The sequence below is a fragment of the Phascolarctos cinereus genome, unplaced genomic scaffold, assembly GCF_003287225.1.
Source record: "Phascolarctos cinereus isolate Bilbo 61053 unplaced genomic scaffold, phaCin_HiC Scaffold_5;HRSCAF=322, whole genome shotgun sequence".
Taxonomy (NCBI): domain Eukaryota; kingdom Metazoa; phylum Chordata; class Mammalia; order Diprotodontia; family Phascolarctidae; genus Phascolarctos; species Phascolarctos cinereus.
The window spans coordinates 269,324,457-269,337,028 of NW_027555958.1; the positions used below are offsets into that span (position 1 = coordinate 269,324,457).

General features: G+C 35.1%; 1 protein-coding gene across 1 annotated transcript in view; it reads left to right on the forward strand.

Annotated features, from left to right (window-relative positions):
* The window catches only part of RNF213 (ring finger protein 213), a 170,689-nt gene that overhangs the window by 17,964 nt on the left and 140,153 nt on the right, over positions 1 to 12,572 (forward strand). The window contains 3 exon segments of the mRNA XM_078155847.1: positions 9,493 to 10,149; positions 10,309 to 10,410; positions 12,104 to 12,291. Coding sequence (XP_078011973.1) covers positions 9,493 to 10,149; positions 10,309 to 10,410; positions 12,104 to 12,291 — 947 coding nt within the window.

Consider the following 12,572-nt stretch of genomic DNA (forward strand, 5'->3'; position numbering starts at 1 on the left):
CACAGACCACCAAGATTCCTCTAGAAGTGAGATAATCCTTGAAAATGTACAAATATGTAATATGATAATTACAAGATAAATTAATGAAGATGAATTATTTTTGTTTTTCATGGAGAAAAAATGTATAATGAACTCAGTCTGCAACATTGTGAATGTGTAAGTGAAATATTATGACAATGTTTTTGGTAGGTCACTAGAACACTGGTATGATCTAACTAGGGTAGCTGGGAGCTTCCTTTGTTAGAGGTTAGATAAGCTAGTCATCTGATTATAATCAATGTGAATGCTGCTATCTTATAGTAACCTTGAGGTCGAAGCCTGCTTATTTACAAAACATTTATTTATTTATTTATTTTTTGTTTTCAGTATTCACCTTTACAAGATTTTGAGTTTTAAGTTTTCTTTCCCTCTTTTCCTTGCAAACTGATATAGGCCATACATATACAATCATATTAAATATATTTCCACATTTGTCATGTTCTAAAGAAGAATTAGAACCAAAGAAAAACAATGAGAAAGGAAAAAAAAAAGGAAAAATTGTATGCTTGGATTTACATTCAGACTCCATGGTTCTTTCTCTGTATGTGGATAGTATTTTCCATAGTGAGTCTTTTGGAATTGTCGTAGATCATTGCATTGCTGAGAAGAGATAACTGTATCAAAGTTGGTCCTCCCACAGTGTTGCTGTTACTGTGTACAGTGTTTTCTTGGTTCTGCTCACTTCACTTGGCATCAGTTGATCCAAGTCTTTCCATGTTTTTCTGACATCTGTTTGCTTATTATTTCTTTTGTGACAACAGTGTTCCATTACACTTATATACCACAACTTATTCAGTTGTTCCCCAATTTATGGGCATCCCCTCAACTTCCCAGAGTCTATTTCTTAAAAAATGATTTTTATGAAAACACAAAAAATGAAAAATGGGATTAATTAGATTCAACTAATTCAGCTTCAGGAAGTTATTTAAGCCATAATAGCTTCAGCTTATTTTCTTACTGTTAAAGTTTGGGCTACATAAAGCATTTTGTGGTAGTTTTATTATGCAGTGTTATTGAATTCCACCTTAACTTCCAGATAGATCTAACCCATGTTGTATGAGCCTACCATTGTTGAATGTCCAGGTTAACAGTCTCTTAATTTAGTCACCATTCTTTTGAGAGAGGGATATGTGTGGGACTTTGTCAAGGCATAGGAGTATTTAGAATTTTGGAACTGGGTAGGAGGAATACAGAAAGAAGTACAGAAAGAAGTTTTGTGAACTTTTATCTGAGGATCTCTAGGTAACCTTCATTTTAATTTTTGTGTACTTGTGCTCAGTCTTGTACTAAATGAGATAAAAGAAATGTAACTTATGAAGAAAACTTTATCATGTGAAACATTGAGTTATACAGTATATAATCAAGTACTAAACTATGTGACATAGACCATGTAACTTCTATATAGTTCACAAAAGATGATGAGGGTTAGAAGAGGTAGGATTTGAGTTGAACCTTGAAGCGTGACTAAGATTTGATTATATGGTCGTGTAAAGGCATGTCAGGATAACGAAGTATTTAAGAAGGTAAAATGAACATGAATTTATAGGATTAGTTGGAAGTAGGAGAGTCTTGGATCAGAAAAGAAAATTAGGAAACAATAGTAATAAATCAAAGTATAGATTTAGATTAGTATCAGATTCTGGGAATGGAGAGGAAAGGGCAGGCATGAGTGACATTTTGTTTTTGTTTTGTTGTTTTAATTCATTATTTTATGTTGCAGATCTGAGTTCATATAACTTGTAGACCTTTCTTTAAGAAAAACACGGTATAAGCAATCCAAATTTAGATTGACCTCAGTTAATATATATCCCATATTTACACCCTATTTATTGGGTATGGATGGTGGTAAGAAGTCCCATTACCTCCTGTTGCCACAGTTTGAAATTTTATTTCCTTCTTTCCTCTCATTCTCTAACATCATCCTTGTGTCTCAGCTTTGTTCCAGGGCCAATCCAAGGTGAGGTCTTAGCATTGAAGAGGAAAAGGGAGATTAAACCCTTTTGGTTTATGAGTGATATTTTGAGGGAATAATTGACAGGATGTAGTGCCTTACTTAATGAAGGAGATGAAGAGGGAACAATCTCAGTTTTGAAATTTGGATTGAAGGGAAGATGATAGTGTTATTGACTGAAGTAGGCAACTTGAAAGGAAGAAGATATTTGTGTGGAAGAAAACTTTAATTTTGGATATGTTGAGTTGTGTAATAGCGCTTGTTGTAGCAATGATAGTTTGAGCCATGGGAGGTAAATATATTCTTTGAAGGAGTGTGTGTAGAAGAGAAGGAAAGAAAGATGATGACTCAGCTTTGGAGAGTGGTTACTGTGAGGGGGCCAGAGGAAGAGGCAAGTCCCCTTGCTTCTAAAAAAGGAAAGAGGTACATAGGGTATCCCTGTTACTTCCAGGATCAAATGTAAAATTCTCTGGTATTCAAAACTCTCCATAACCTGACTTCCTTCTGACCTTTCCAATCGTGTTATACCTTAATCGTCCCATGTACTCTTTGATCCAGTGACATTGGCTTCTTTGCACTTAGTCTTACAAGACATTTCCATACGCAGTGTATTTTCTTTAGCTTTCATCTCCTAATCCTTAGTTTTCCTCTTCCTTGTCTCTGCCTCTTGGCTTCTTCAAATCCTAGCTAAAATCCTACATTTTACAAGAATTCTTTCCTTTTCAATGCTCAGTCCTTGCCTCTGAAACCATCTTCTCTTTAAGATCCTGTATATATCCTGTTGGTACGTAGTTGTTTGCATGATGTCTCCTCCATTAAATTGTGAGTGCTTTGAGAGCAGAATCTATCCTTTTGTCTTTCTTTGCATCTCCAGCCTTTAATACATTGCTTCTTGACTTGACTTGAATGAGACTCAGGATAGTGTTACTTCATAAATGCCTGGTCTCAAATTATTCTAGATGAATTTAGTATTGTCAGTTACACTGTCTTGGATTGTAGTGTCTTATATCAAGCCTGGGAGAATTTGAAATAATAATAACAATAACAAAAACTGATTTCTTGTCTATCAATGTCTCTAAATAAATGTTCCTCTTCTATTTTATGTAATAGGGAAAAAACCCAAGCAACTCACATGTACTTGGCTTGTATATCACATTTCAAACTATGTTATGAAGCAGTAATCGTCAAAAAAAAATTGATACTGTTTAAAAATAAAAGGTAGAAGAAATAAAAATGAGAAAGGTTTATCAGTGAAACAGATTAGGTACAAAAGACCCAGAGGCATTTGAACTTAGTAGCATAGTGTTCGATAACCCAAGGATACCAACTACTGAGGTAGGGACTTACTATTCAACAAAAACTGTTGGGAAAGGTATATAACAATCTAGCAGAAGTTAAGTTTGGACCAGTCTTTACTATATATCTTTACTATGTACTATAATAAGCTCCAAGTGGGTATATGACATAGGTTTTAAGAAGTCATATTTATAAACAAATTAGAGAAGAGAAAATGATGCCTTTCACAACTAAGGGTAGAGTGGGAGGGATTCTTAATATACAAAGATGTGCAAAGATGTACAAAGATGATCACAAAAAATAAAATGAATAATTCTGATTGCATAAAATTGAAAAAATTTCATACAAAGAAAATCTATGCTGTTGAAAGTAAAACAGTTAATGGGAAAACTCTTGGCAGCATACTTCTAACGGTTTGATATCTAAGATGTATGTAAAATTAAGGAAAGCCATTCTACAAGGCATTCCTTGAGGGAACAAATGTAAGCTATCAACAGCCATATGAAAAATGACCCCAATAAGAGACCCCAATAAGAGAAATTACATCAGAATAACTTTCAGGTTCCACTTCATACCTATCAGATTGTCAACAGTGATGAAAAAGAAAAATGACAGGAACACTAGTGCACTATACACTGTTCTAGAGCTGTGAATTGATCCAACCATTTGGGAAAGTAATTTGGAGTTATATACAAAAAGTCACAAACTGCTAATGAATACTCTTTGACTCAAAGCCATACCACTACCAAGCAAAGAGAGGCAGAGGACCCATAGGACCTATAAGTACCCAAATATTTATTGCTTGTATGTCTTATTGTAGCAAAGTGGGTATCCAGTTGGGAAGTGGTTGAACAAATTATTGTATGGGAATGTAATGGGTATTGTTAGGCTATAAGTAATTATAAAAAGGATGAATTCAAGAAACCAGGAAGTGCTTGTGTGAACTGATACAGAGTGAAGTGAGTAGAACCAGGAGAACACTTTAAGTATACACTTTAAGTAAAAGAAAAGGATTTTGAAAGATGTAAGAATTTTGTTCAGTGCTGGAACCTGTCATAACTTCAGAAGATTGTTGATGGATTATCTTTACCACCTTTTGACAGAGAAGTAGAAGGCTTAAGAGGTAGAATGAGAAGAGAAATAAGTTTTTAGACATGACCAATGTGTGACATTTTTTGCTTGACTTTACCTATTTGTTAAAAGGGAAGGCTTTTATTTTTGGCTAAGGAGATTTGTGAGAGTGAATTGGGGAGGAAGTAGTAGTAGTGATCCAAAATGAAGGTCAAATAAACATTTAAAAATTTTACAGAAAAGCAGAAGGCACTTCAGAAGGGAATAAGTAGGATAATATTGGTTAAATTTAATATGCTTTTTGAAAAACTAAGCTTTATATGATAGGGATTCATGGTTTCATATACAAGTTTTGGAGAGTTTTTGTTTGTATTTGGAAATGCTTATTAAGATCATGGTTAAAAAAAAGAAAATTAAAAAAGTTTTCCCCCTTGTTGGGGACATATAATCATTGGATGAGGGGAGTTTCTTCACTGAGAATTCCCTACATCAATGAAATAACAGATCGAGATCACTTACCCCCTCAAAAAAATTGTCAGAGACCATAGCTCCTGTATTTTGAATTTAATCCTTGATGGTAATGTCGTATAAAAAGACTACGCCACTACTTGTCAATGAGCTAATGCTTTTTTACTTGTTCTTAAAGACTAAGCCCCATGTCATTGCTGTCTCATTTTTCTTTTTTAAAATTAATTGACATCTTTTGTTTTTACATTGCCTATATTTTTCAATATATGTCTTCCTCAACTTTTTCCCAGGGAGCTATCCCAAGGATGGAAGGAAAAAAAGAATCTTGAATAAAAAGGAAGAAAAAAATCAATTCATCAAAACTAACCAACTCGTTAATTAAGATCAACATTTTATGTAATGTTCCACCTCCATAAGACCTCACCTCTGCAAAGAAGGTGATGATGAGGTGTATTCTTGGATCTTTTATTTCTGAATAAGCACAGCTGTTATAATTTCAAAACTTTTTTTTTCAGTTTTTTTGTTGTTATAGCCATTGTGTGTAATTTTCCTGGTTCTATTTACTTCTCTTTATATCAGTTCTTATAAGTCTTCTATGCTGCTTAGCATTCATAGTTTTCAGTTACATTTATGAACCACAGTTTGTGTCCATTTCCCAAGTTAATGGGCATCTGTTTTTTATCCAGTCCTTTGTCAACCACACAGGTAACATTTCATATTTCTAATAAGTTTGATGTAGTAACTGCTAATTTGGTTTGCTAAATAAAACTAGTTGATTTAGTGTTCTTGTATAAAGGAATCATTTTTGAGGCAACTGTTCCCTGAACAGGGTGTGGTCGCAATAAAAATTCCCCCTTTTATTAAGTTCTTTAAAAAATCAAATTTATGAATTGGTATTTTTTGTATATCTGGTATCCTTGTTGCTTTATTTTAGGAATTTCCACAAAGACTTGATACTTTTCTTTTATCAGTATTTATCAAGGACTTGTGATTTCCCAGGTGTGATTTTTGCCAATTTAGCTGTTTCAGAGCACAATAAGTGCTACTATAAGTATTCTGGTGCTATGTAATTTTTCCAAGCACACACTGAGTATATGAGGGTTTTGGTTTTTTCATCTGGTCCTATTATTAGCGTGAAGAGCTCTTGTAAAAACTTTCTTTGCTCTCCTTTCAGTTTGTAATCTTAATTGCCTGGGACATGGAGAGCTTAAGTTCTTTTTCAGCATAGGTCAGAGGGAAGACTTGGGACTCAGTTCTTCCTGAGTAGGACAGCTGTCTTTCATTAAAACAATTTACTTGAATTATTTTTATCTTGATTACTGTGAATTGGGAAATAACTTTTTCAGAAACTTCTTATTCTGATTGTTCACAAAATATTTATTTACTTAGAAGATCTCTGAATTACAAGTCAATTAGGAGATAGGTTTTGTTGTTTATTTATACAGTGGTCCCCTTGTCTTTGATTTCTAGGTTTTCATCAAGATGCTGAGCCTTCCCAGACTTTAGTTTTTGATGACATCATTAGACAAGAGTCATGTGTCCAACAGTGAAATTAAAAAATACGACAGCTTCCTCTGTTGGTTTATTTTATACCATTTAGCTCTTCACTCAAACTTGTAGAAAAAGATCTTTACACTCATCCTTTCTTCTTCAGCTTAGGCCAAATAATTCTTTTTACCTTGAAATTGTGTTCATGTGTAATGCAGAACATTATTTTACCATTTGGGTAGTAGGGCCCTTTGGGCCATGGAGGCAGAAATTGCTGCTTAATCTTGCCCCAGACCTCTTTCCTCCTAAATCTAAACAATAGTGAAATGTACTCTTGCATAGTTTAGCACAGCACATACCTCCAGTGCAAATGGATAAGAAAGCTTGCAATATAATTGGTTTGTGTGATCCCTGAAATTATGGGGTGCTCGGGTGCTTGTGCTTATACTTGTGCCTCAGTGTCTCCCTAGTCTCAGAAATACTGTCTCTGACAACCACTCCCCAGCCCAAGGACGCTGTGCCTAGCAGTTATTCATGCATGGGCCTCAGCACAGCCCTTATGTGGGCTGCTCAGGCCCCAGCCCTCAGATCATGTCTCTGGAAGCCTCCCAATTCCTTAGTTGTGAGAAAGCTTTCCTTTGTTGCAGAGCATTCTCTCATCAAGACAGAGGGAGAGGGGTGTCCTTGACCAGCCCAAGAACTCTTCCTCTTGCCAGACTCCAAAGATCCATCCCCCTCCCTGTCCGGTATGCTCCCTGTACTTTCCCATCCATAGCCCCCAAAGACACCTGCACCTTTGGATCAGTGTTCCTGGCATTTCTTTCCCATGCTCTTTTCCATATAAACCCTAGCTCGACACCTAATCGGGGCTGCTTGATTTGGATGTGCATACCCCTTGCAGCTGCGCGCTAATAAATCCACATGTTAAATTACGTCTGGGTCTCGCTTGCTGATTTCTTGGTACAACAATGCATCCTGTTAGTTTACATAATTTGATATCTGTCTTCTGTGTCAGACTTCTCTAACTACTCACCCATTTCAAGATCATTTAGATTTCAAGCATCTTGAAATATTTTCATATTTTCATAAATATTTAGCTTATTAAATAGTAGAAAGTCATATTGTACTCCTTTTTTCTCAGAAAAGTATAGTTCTTGGTCAGTGTTGGAAAGTATTTTCCTTTACAATGTTATCCTTGTATAATTCTATTTACTTTATTCTACATCAGTTTATACTCTTTAAGAGTCTTTGAAATCATCTCTTTAGTCATTATGGTGCAGTAATATTCTTTTTTATATTCAGATCATAATTTGTTCAGCCATTCTCCAAATGATGGGCACTCCTTAGCTTCTTTTTGCTTCCCCTTCCCCCCTTTTAATTCCTTTCATTTGGTGTCAGAAAGGTTTTGTTTCTTACATATGACTGTTCCCTCCTCTCCTCCTCAACACCATTTTTATTACCTTATTTCCCTTTTGAGTCTAATGTATTCTGCAGGAATGTATGTATGTATGTATGTATGAAAAACTTAAGAACTCTGATCAATGAAATGACCAATCATGGCTCTGGGTGATTTTTAATGAAACATATTAATATGTCAGAAGGTGTTGATAGATTCAAGGTGTAAAAAAGAGGTAAACATTTTCAAACATGGCATTGTATGGATTTGCTTTGCTTAATTATGCTTATTTGTTATAAGGACTCTTTTTTCTCCTCTTTTTTAATTGAAGGGGGGAGGGTTGGAAGAAGAGCGTGGGCTAGCAACAGTGATACAAAAAAAAAAGTTACAGTTCTAGCATTTTAAAAATATACAAGAGAAAACAGAAGGAAATTTAGAAAGAAGCCTCAACAAGCAGGACAATTTTGATAGTAATATGTGGAATTTATTTTATACTTAAAAAGAAATGGCATAAAATAAAGATCAGTAGTTTTATATATAATTTCTTGTGTTCCCCTTTTTATTTTTAATTTTAAAAGTTAACTTTTTTAAAAAGGATGTATCTTTGTTCTTCATTCTTCTAATTTATTTTCTGAAAAGGAAGACTGGAATTGGAGTGGGATAGAATTCGGGCTCCAGGGTCATTATGAAAGGAAATATATTTTAGAATTTACTGTACATATGTATGTAAGAAATAAATTTAAGACATTAATTGGATTCCATTGGAATTCAATTCAAAATATTCTCATCATATCTCTGCCCTTTGGGAACCCTTGCCTCTAGGGAAGGAGAAGGGAGTTCTATATTTGTCTGACTCTTCTGATTTTATTTTGCCCTTCATTAATCTTTTGGTCTCTTGAATTTTTTTTTCCTTCAGGCTTATGTAAGGAGAATATACATATTAAATGTCTTTTGCTCTGGCTACCTAGATTTCTGCCATGCAGAAATATGCGTCTCTGTCTTTTTGGTAATGGAATGTATCTATGAAATGATGCAAGCATTTTCCACTCAAAATGCATTTAATATGAAGTTCACAGTTTCTGTTGTCATCTAATACAATTTTTCTGAAGTTATCATGCTAAGGCACAACACAAAAGTTGTTGCATTCCTAAGAGCTAGAGACAGTGCCTTAGATAATTTTTTTGTAATGAACTTGCCACTTCATTAGTAGGGAACTTGTGGTGAAGAAACTCCCTCTACCAATGTTTATGGGCAACTACTCTGTAATGACTGTCAGGAGTTTCCTGGGCACTGCTATGTGACATAGACCCAGTGACTTAGAAGATTTGAACCCAGGTCTTCCTAACTATATGGTCACCTCTACCTACCATGCCATGGCTGTCTCTTGCTTTTGTCTGTTATAGACAATAACTTTTTTATGGTTTGTTTATTGATAAAAAATAAAAAAATAAGTAAAATGAGAGAGTTGAGCTAAATGTTTTTTGAGGTCACTGCTTGCTTGAAATGTATATTTCTTTCCTTTTAGAAGAAAAACCAGTAGGCTTGAATATTTGAAAGGATTTAAGTATTCCTCTACACCTCTTTCACAAGTAGCCATACAAACTAAAGAGGATTTTCCTAAATTGTGTCTAAACCCTGGTTAGCACTATTATTTTAATGTTTTAAGAAAATCATTCCAGTGATTTGGACTTATCAGTAGTTATACTTACTAATGATATTTTTCCTTTAAAAATTAGGAAAAGAATACAAAGATGCTAACTTGCCATTCTTTTTTTCTATATAGACAAAGAAGAAGAATAGAAAGAAGAAAAAAAAGAAAGATCAACATCTTCTTTTAGAGGACTCTTTGTCGCTGTCTCATTCAGCCCTATCTAGCCTGAGTTCTCTTCCGAGCCTTGGATTGATGGATAATAAAACTACGCCAGAAGAAAGCCAAGTTCAGGAGGATGGTTTAACTAAGTCCCTGGTTGATTGCAGTGGTGTTCAAACTGGAAGTAACCAAATCTCATTTCCTTTCGTTGTTGAGAGCCCCAACAACAGTCATATTGGTGTAGAGTCAGAAGAGGGTGGAACCAAAGGAAAGGCAATTCCAGATTTAGGTGCTCCAGTGGAAAAGATGGAAGTTGATGTACATCCTGAGAGTAGTCAGTTAGACAGAAGACTAGAAGGAGTCAATGAGAAGGAAAATCATAGCCCTGTTGATTTGGTCAAGACTCTGGAACCCACTTCCACAGAAGGGAAGGATATAGAAGTACCCAAGGTAAAAGATGACCGTTGGGGGTCTTTGCCTGAACTGATTTCATGTAAAATTGAGGAAACTGATCCTTTACATACAGGTCCTAGTCAGAAGGTCCTTCTACCAGAATCAAAAGTGGACATTCCTAATCAAAGGAAAAGAAAAGAAACATCTAAGCCGCAAGTGAATGCCTCGCCTCCCAGAGTAAGTTGTCTTGTTAAGTGGTGACCTGTGGTAGAATTGCAAACCCTTCCTGCTTCTGATGGGCAGTAGGATTTTACTGTTACTAAACTCATTGACTCAAACTATCTCTGTTCCATTTTGCTACCCTGGCTCTGATGTTTGGGACTTAATTTTTTCTAGGAAGCTAAAATTAAGTCAGCTAATCAAGTAAGGGGATCAGAAAAAGAAGTTAAAAACAATCAAGAATTGAAGAAGCAGCGAGCAAATGAACCAGCTACCAGAGTAAGTTTTCCAGTATAGCTTCTGGTAACTATCAAGTTTTGGTGTTTTTTTAGGGAGCTTTCCTTGATTAATCTCCCATCTCTATTCTTCATATCCCTTTATTTTCATTTCTTGATATGTTGTTTTGTAGTTGTGCTGAAGTAGTTTCATGTTTATTCATTCTGTCAATAAGCATTATTATTTAAAATAAATGTTTGATTGAACCCCTATTCACATCATTGTCACTTCCCCAGACCAAGGAGATTTGTTTTGTTACAAAGAAATACACTTAAGTAAAACCAGTGAACCGTAGGCAGTATCTTAGAATGTGTGTACCACATTGCTTATATATAATTTATCATCTTATTGCTAAGATGAGGGCTGCATGCTTAAACATCAGTCTTCTGAAGTTATAGTTGGCCATTAATTTGGTAATAGGTCTGTCTTTCAGTGTTGTTTCCCTTTATTGGAGTTACCCTATAAATTGTATTCCTGTTTGTAAACATTTATAAAATACCTGCTACTTAACAATGTGCTACACTGAGGGTGATTTGTTTATCAATTCAGTTTTCCCAAATCATTTCTGAGCTACTCTACCAGAGTGGTAACATGTTGTTTGTTTTATGTCTAGCCAGGCTAGACATAATGGGTTGTGTATGTTGTAGGCAGTCAAGTTAAGTCAACTAGCATTAATTAATTCCCTGCTTAATTAATTAACTAATTAATTACACTGTGCTAAGTGCTGGAGATACAAAGAAAGATGAAGTTAAGTCCCTGGCTCACAGACTTAATGGGGAGACAACATGAAAATGACTATGTACAAACAGATATATCCTGGGAAAGGCTTCTTGCAGAAGGTGAGAGTTTAGCTGAGGCTTGAAGAAAGCCAAGCCTGGATTTGGAGAGGAGAAAGTGTTCCAGGGATGGGGGCAGTGAAAATGCACGGAAATAGGAGAAAGAATACTCAAATGATTGTTGATTTACTGCTTTAGACAACCCATACAATTATTCATTTGTATTGAAATATGTTGGAAAATTTTGCATAGCTACTTAAGTTCAACAAATTTTTGCCTTTTTATTTGGCATGAAGCGAATTTTTAAGACATAACCTGGGTGCCCAGATTTTTTTGTCTTCCCTGCAATTTTCCTAAACCTTTCTATTTGGTATTTTTTTCCCCAAAGACTTAGAATTCATTCAACTTCTTTGGAACTTTAGTTCCATTTCATGTCTCTAAAATAAAATAATAAGCCATTTTGGAAGTAATTTGAAAATAACAGCATTTCTAAACCAAAACCACAAATAATACAGGTGAAAAAGAAAAAGCAGAAGTTCCAGAATATCAGTGGAGTTGTAGATTGAAACATCAAAAAGCTAAACATTAGAAAGTGTATTAGAAAGTTGAGTTACATCAGTGAATTGTTTCCTAGGCTGGAGTTATATGTGAGGAGGGAATCTGTGACTACTTTTAACAACAAAGAAAAACAGGATTTCTCTAGTAAAAAATGAGTGATTTTTTGTCTTGGCACATAGGATTGTGGATTTGTTTTTAAAGTAAATGAAGGTTTTGACAGTTCTGTGGAATGGACTACAGAGTCCCTCCAAAAAACATAGGACTTTTATCAAGTTAAACTCTACTACTCTTACCACCAAAGCAGACTTCTTCTGTTATCTCATGCTAAATATTACATTTTGAGATTTGCTTGTGTGTTCTAGGAAGTTGAAACTCAGGAAAAACTTACCAATCAAATGAAGAAAATAGAGGAAAAGGATAAAAATAAGCCTGAGGATATGAAAAAGCAAGAAGGGCCTCTTGGAAGTTGTGTTGATTCTTCTTCAAGAAGTCTGGGACCTTCAAAGGAGCAAAGAAACCTGACTGCCAACGGAAAGGATTTAAAGATCAGGTAAAAGCAAAAGCAAAGGTTAACCATTAACAAAATCCAGTGCATAGATAGGTTTCCCAGAAGAATCTTCCCAAAGCACACATGGCATTGTTGCCAGTTTTGATACTCGTATTTGCCTATTTCCATCTTTGATACAAAAAAAAAAAATTGATGAGTTAGAAGGAACCCCAAAGACCAACTCGTGCCTTTGCTTGGAAACTTTTTAGTGAGAGAAAACAGCACTCTTGTATCCTGAGGCACTCATATTGTCCATTGCTAATTTTGTCCTCTGTGGCTAAGTG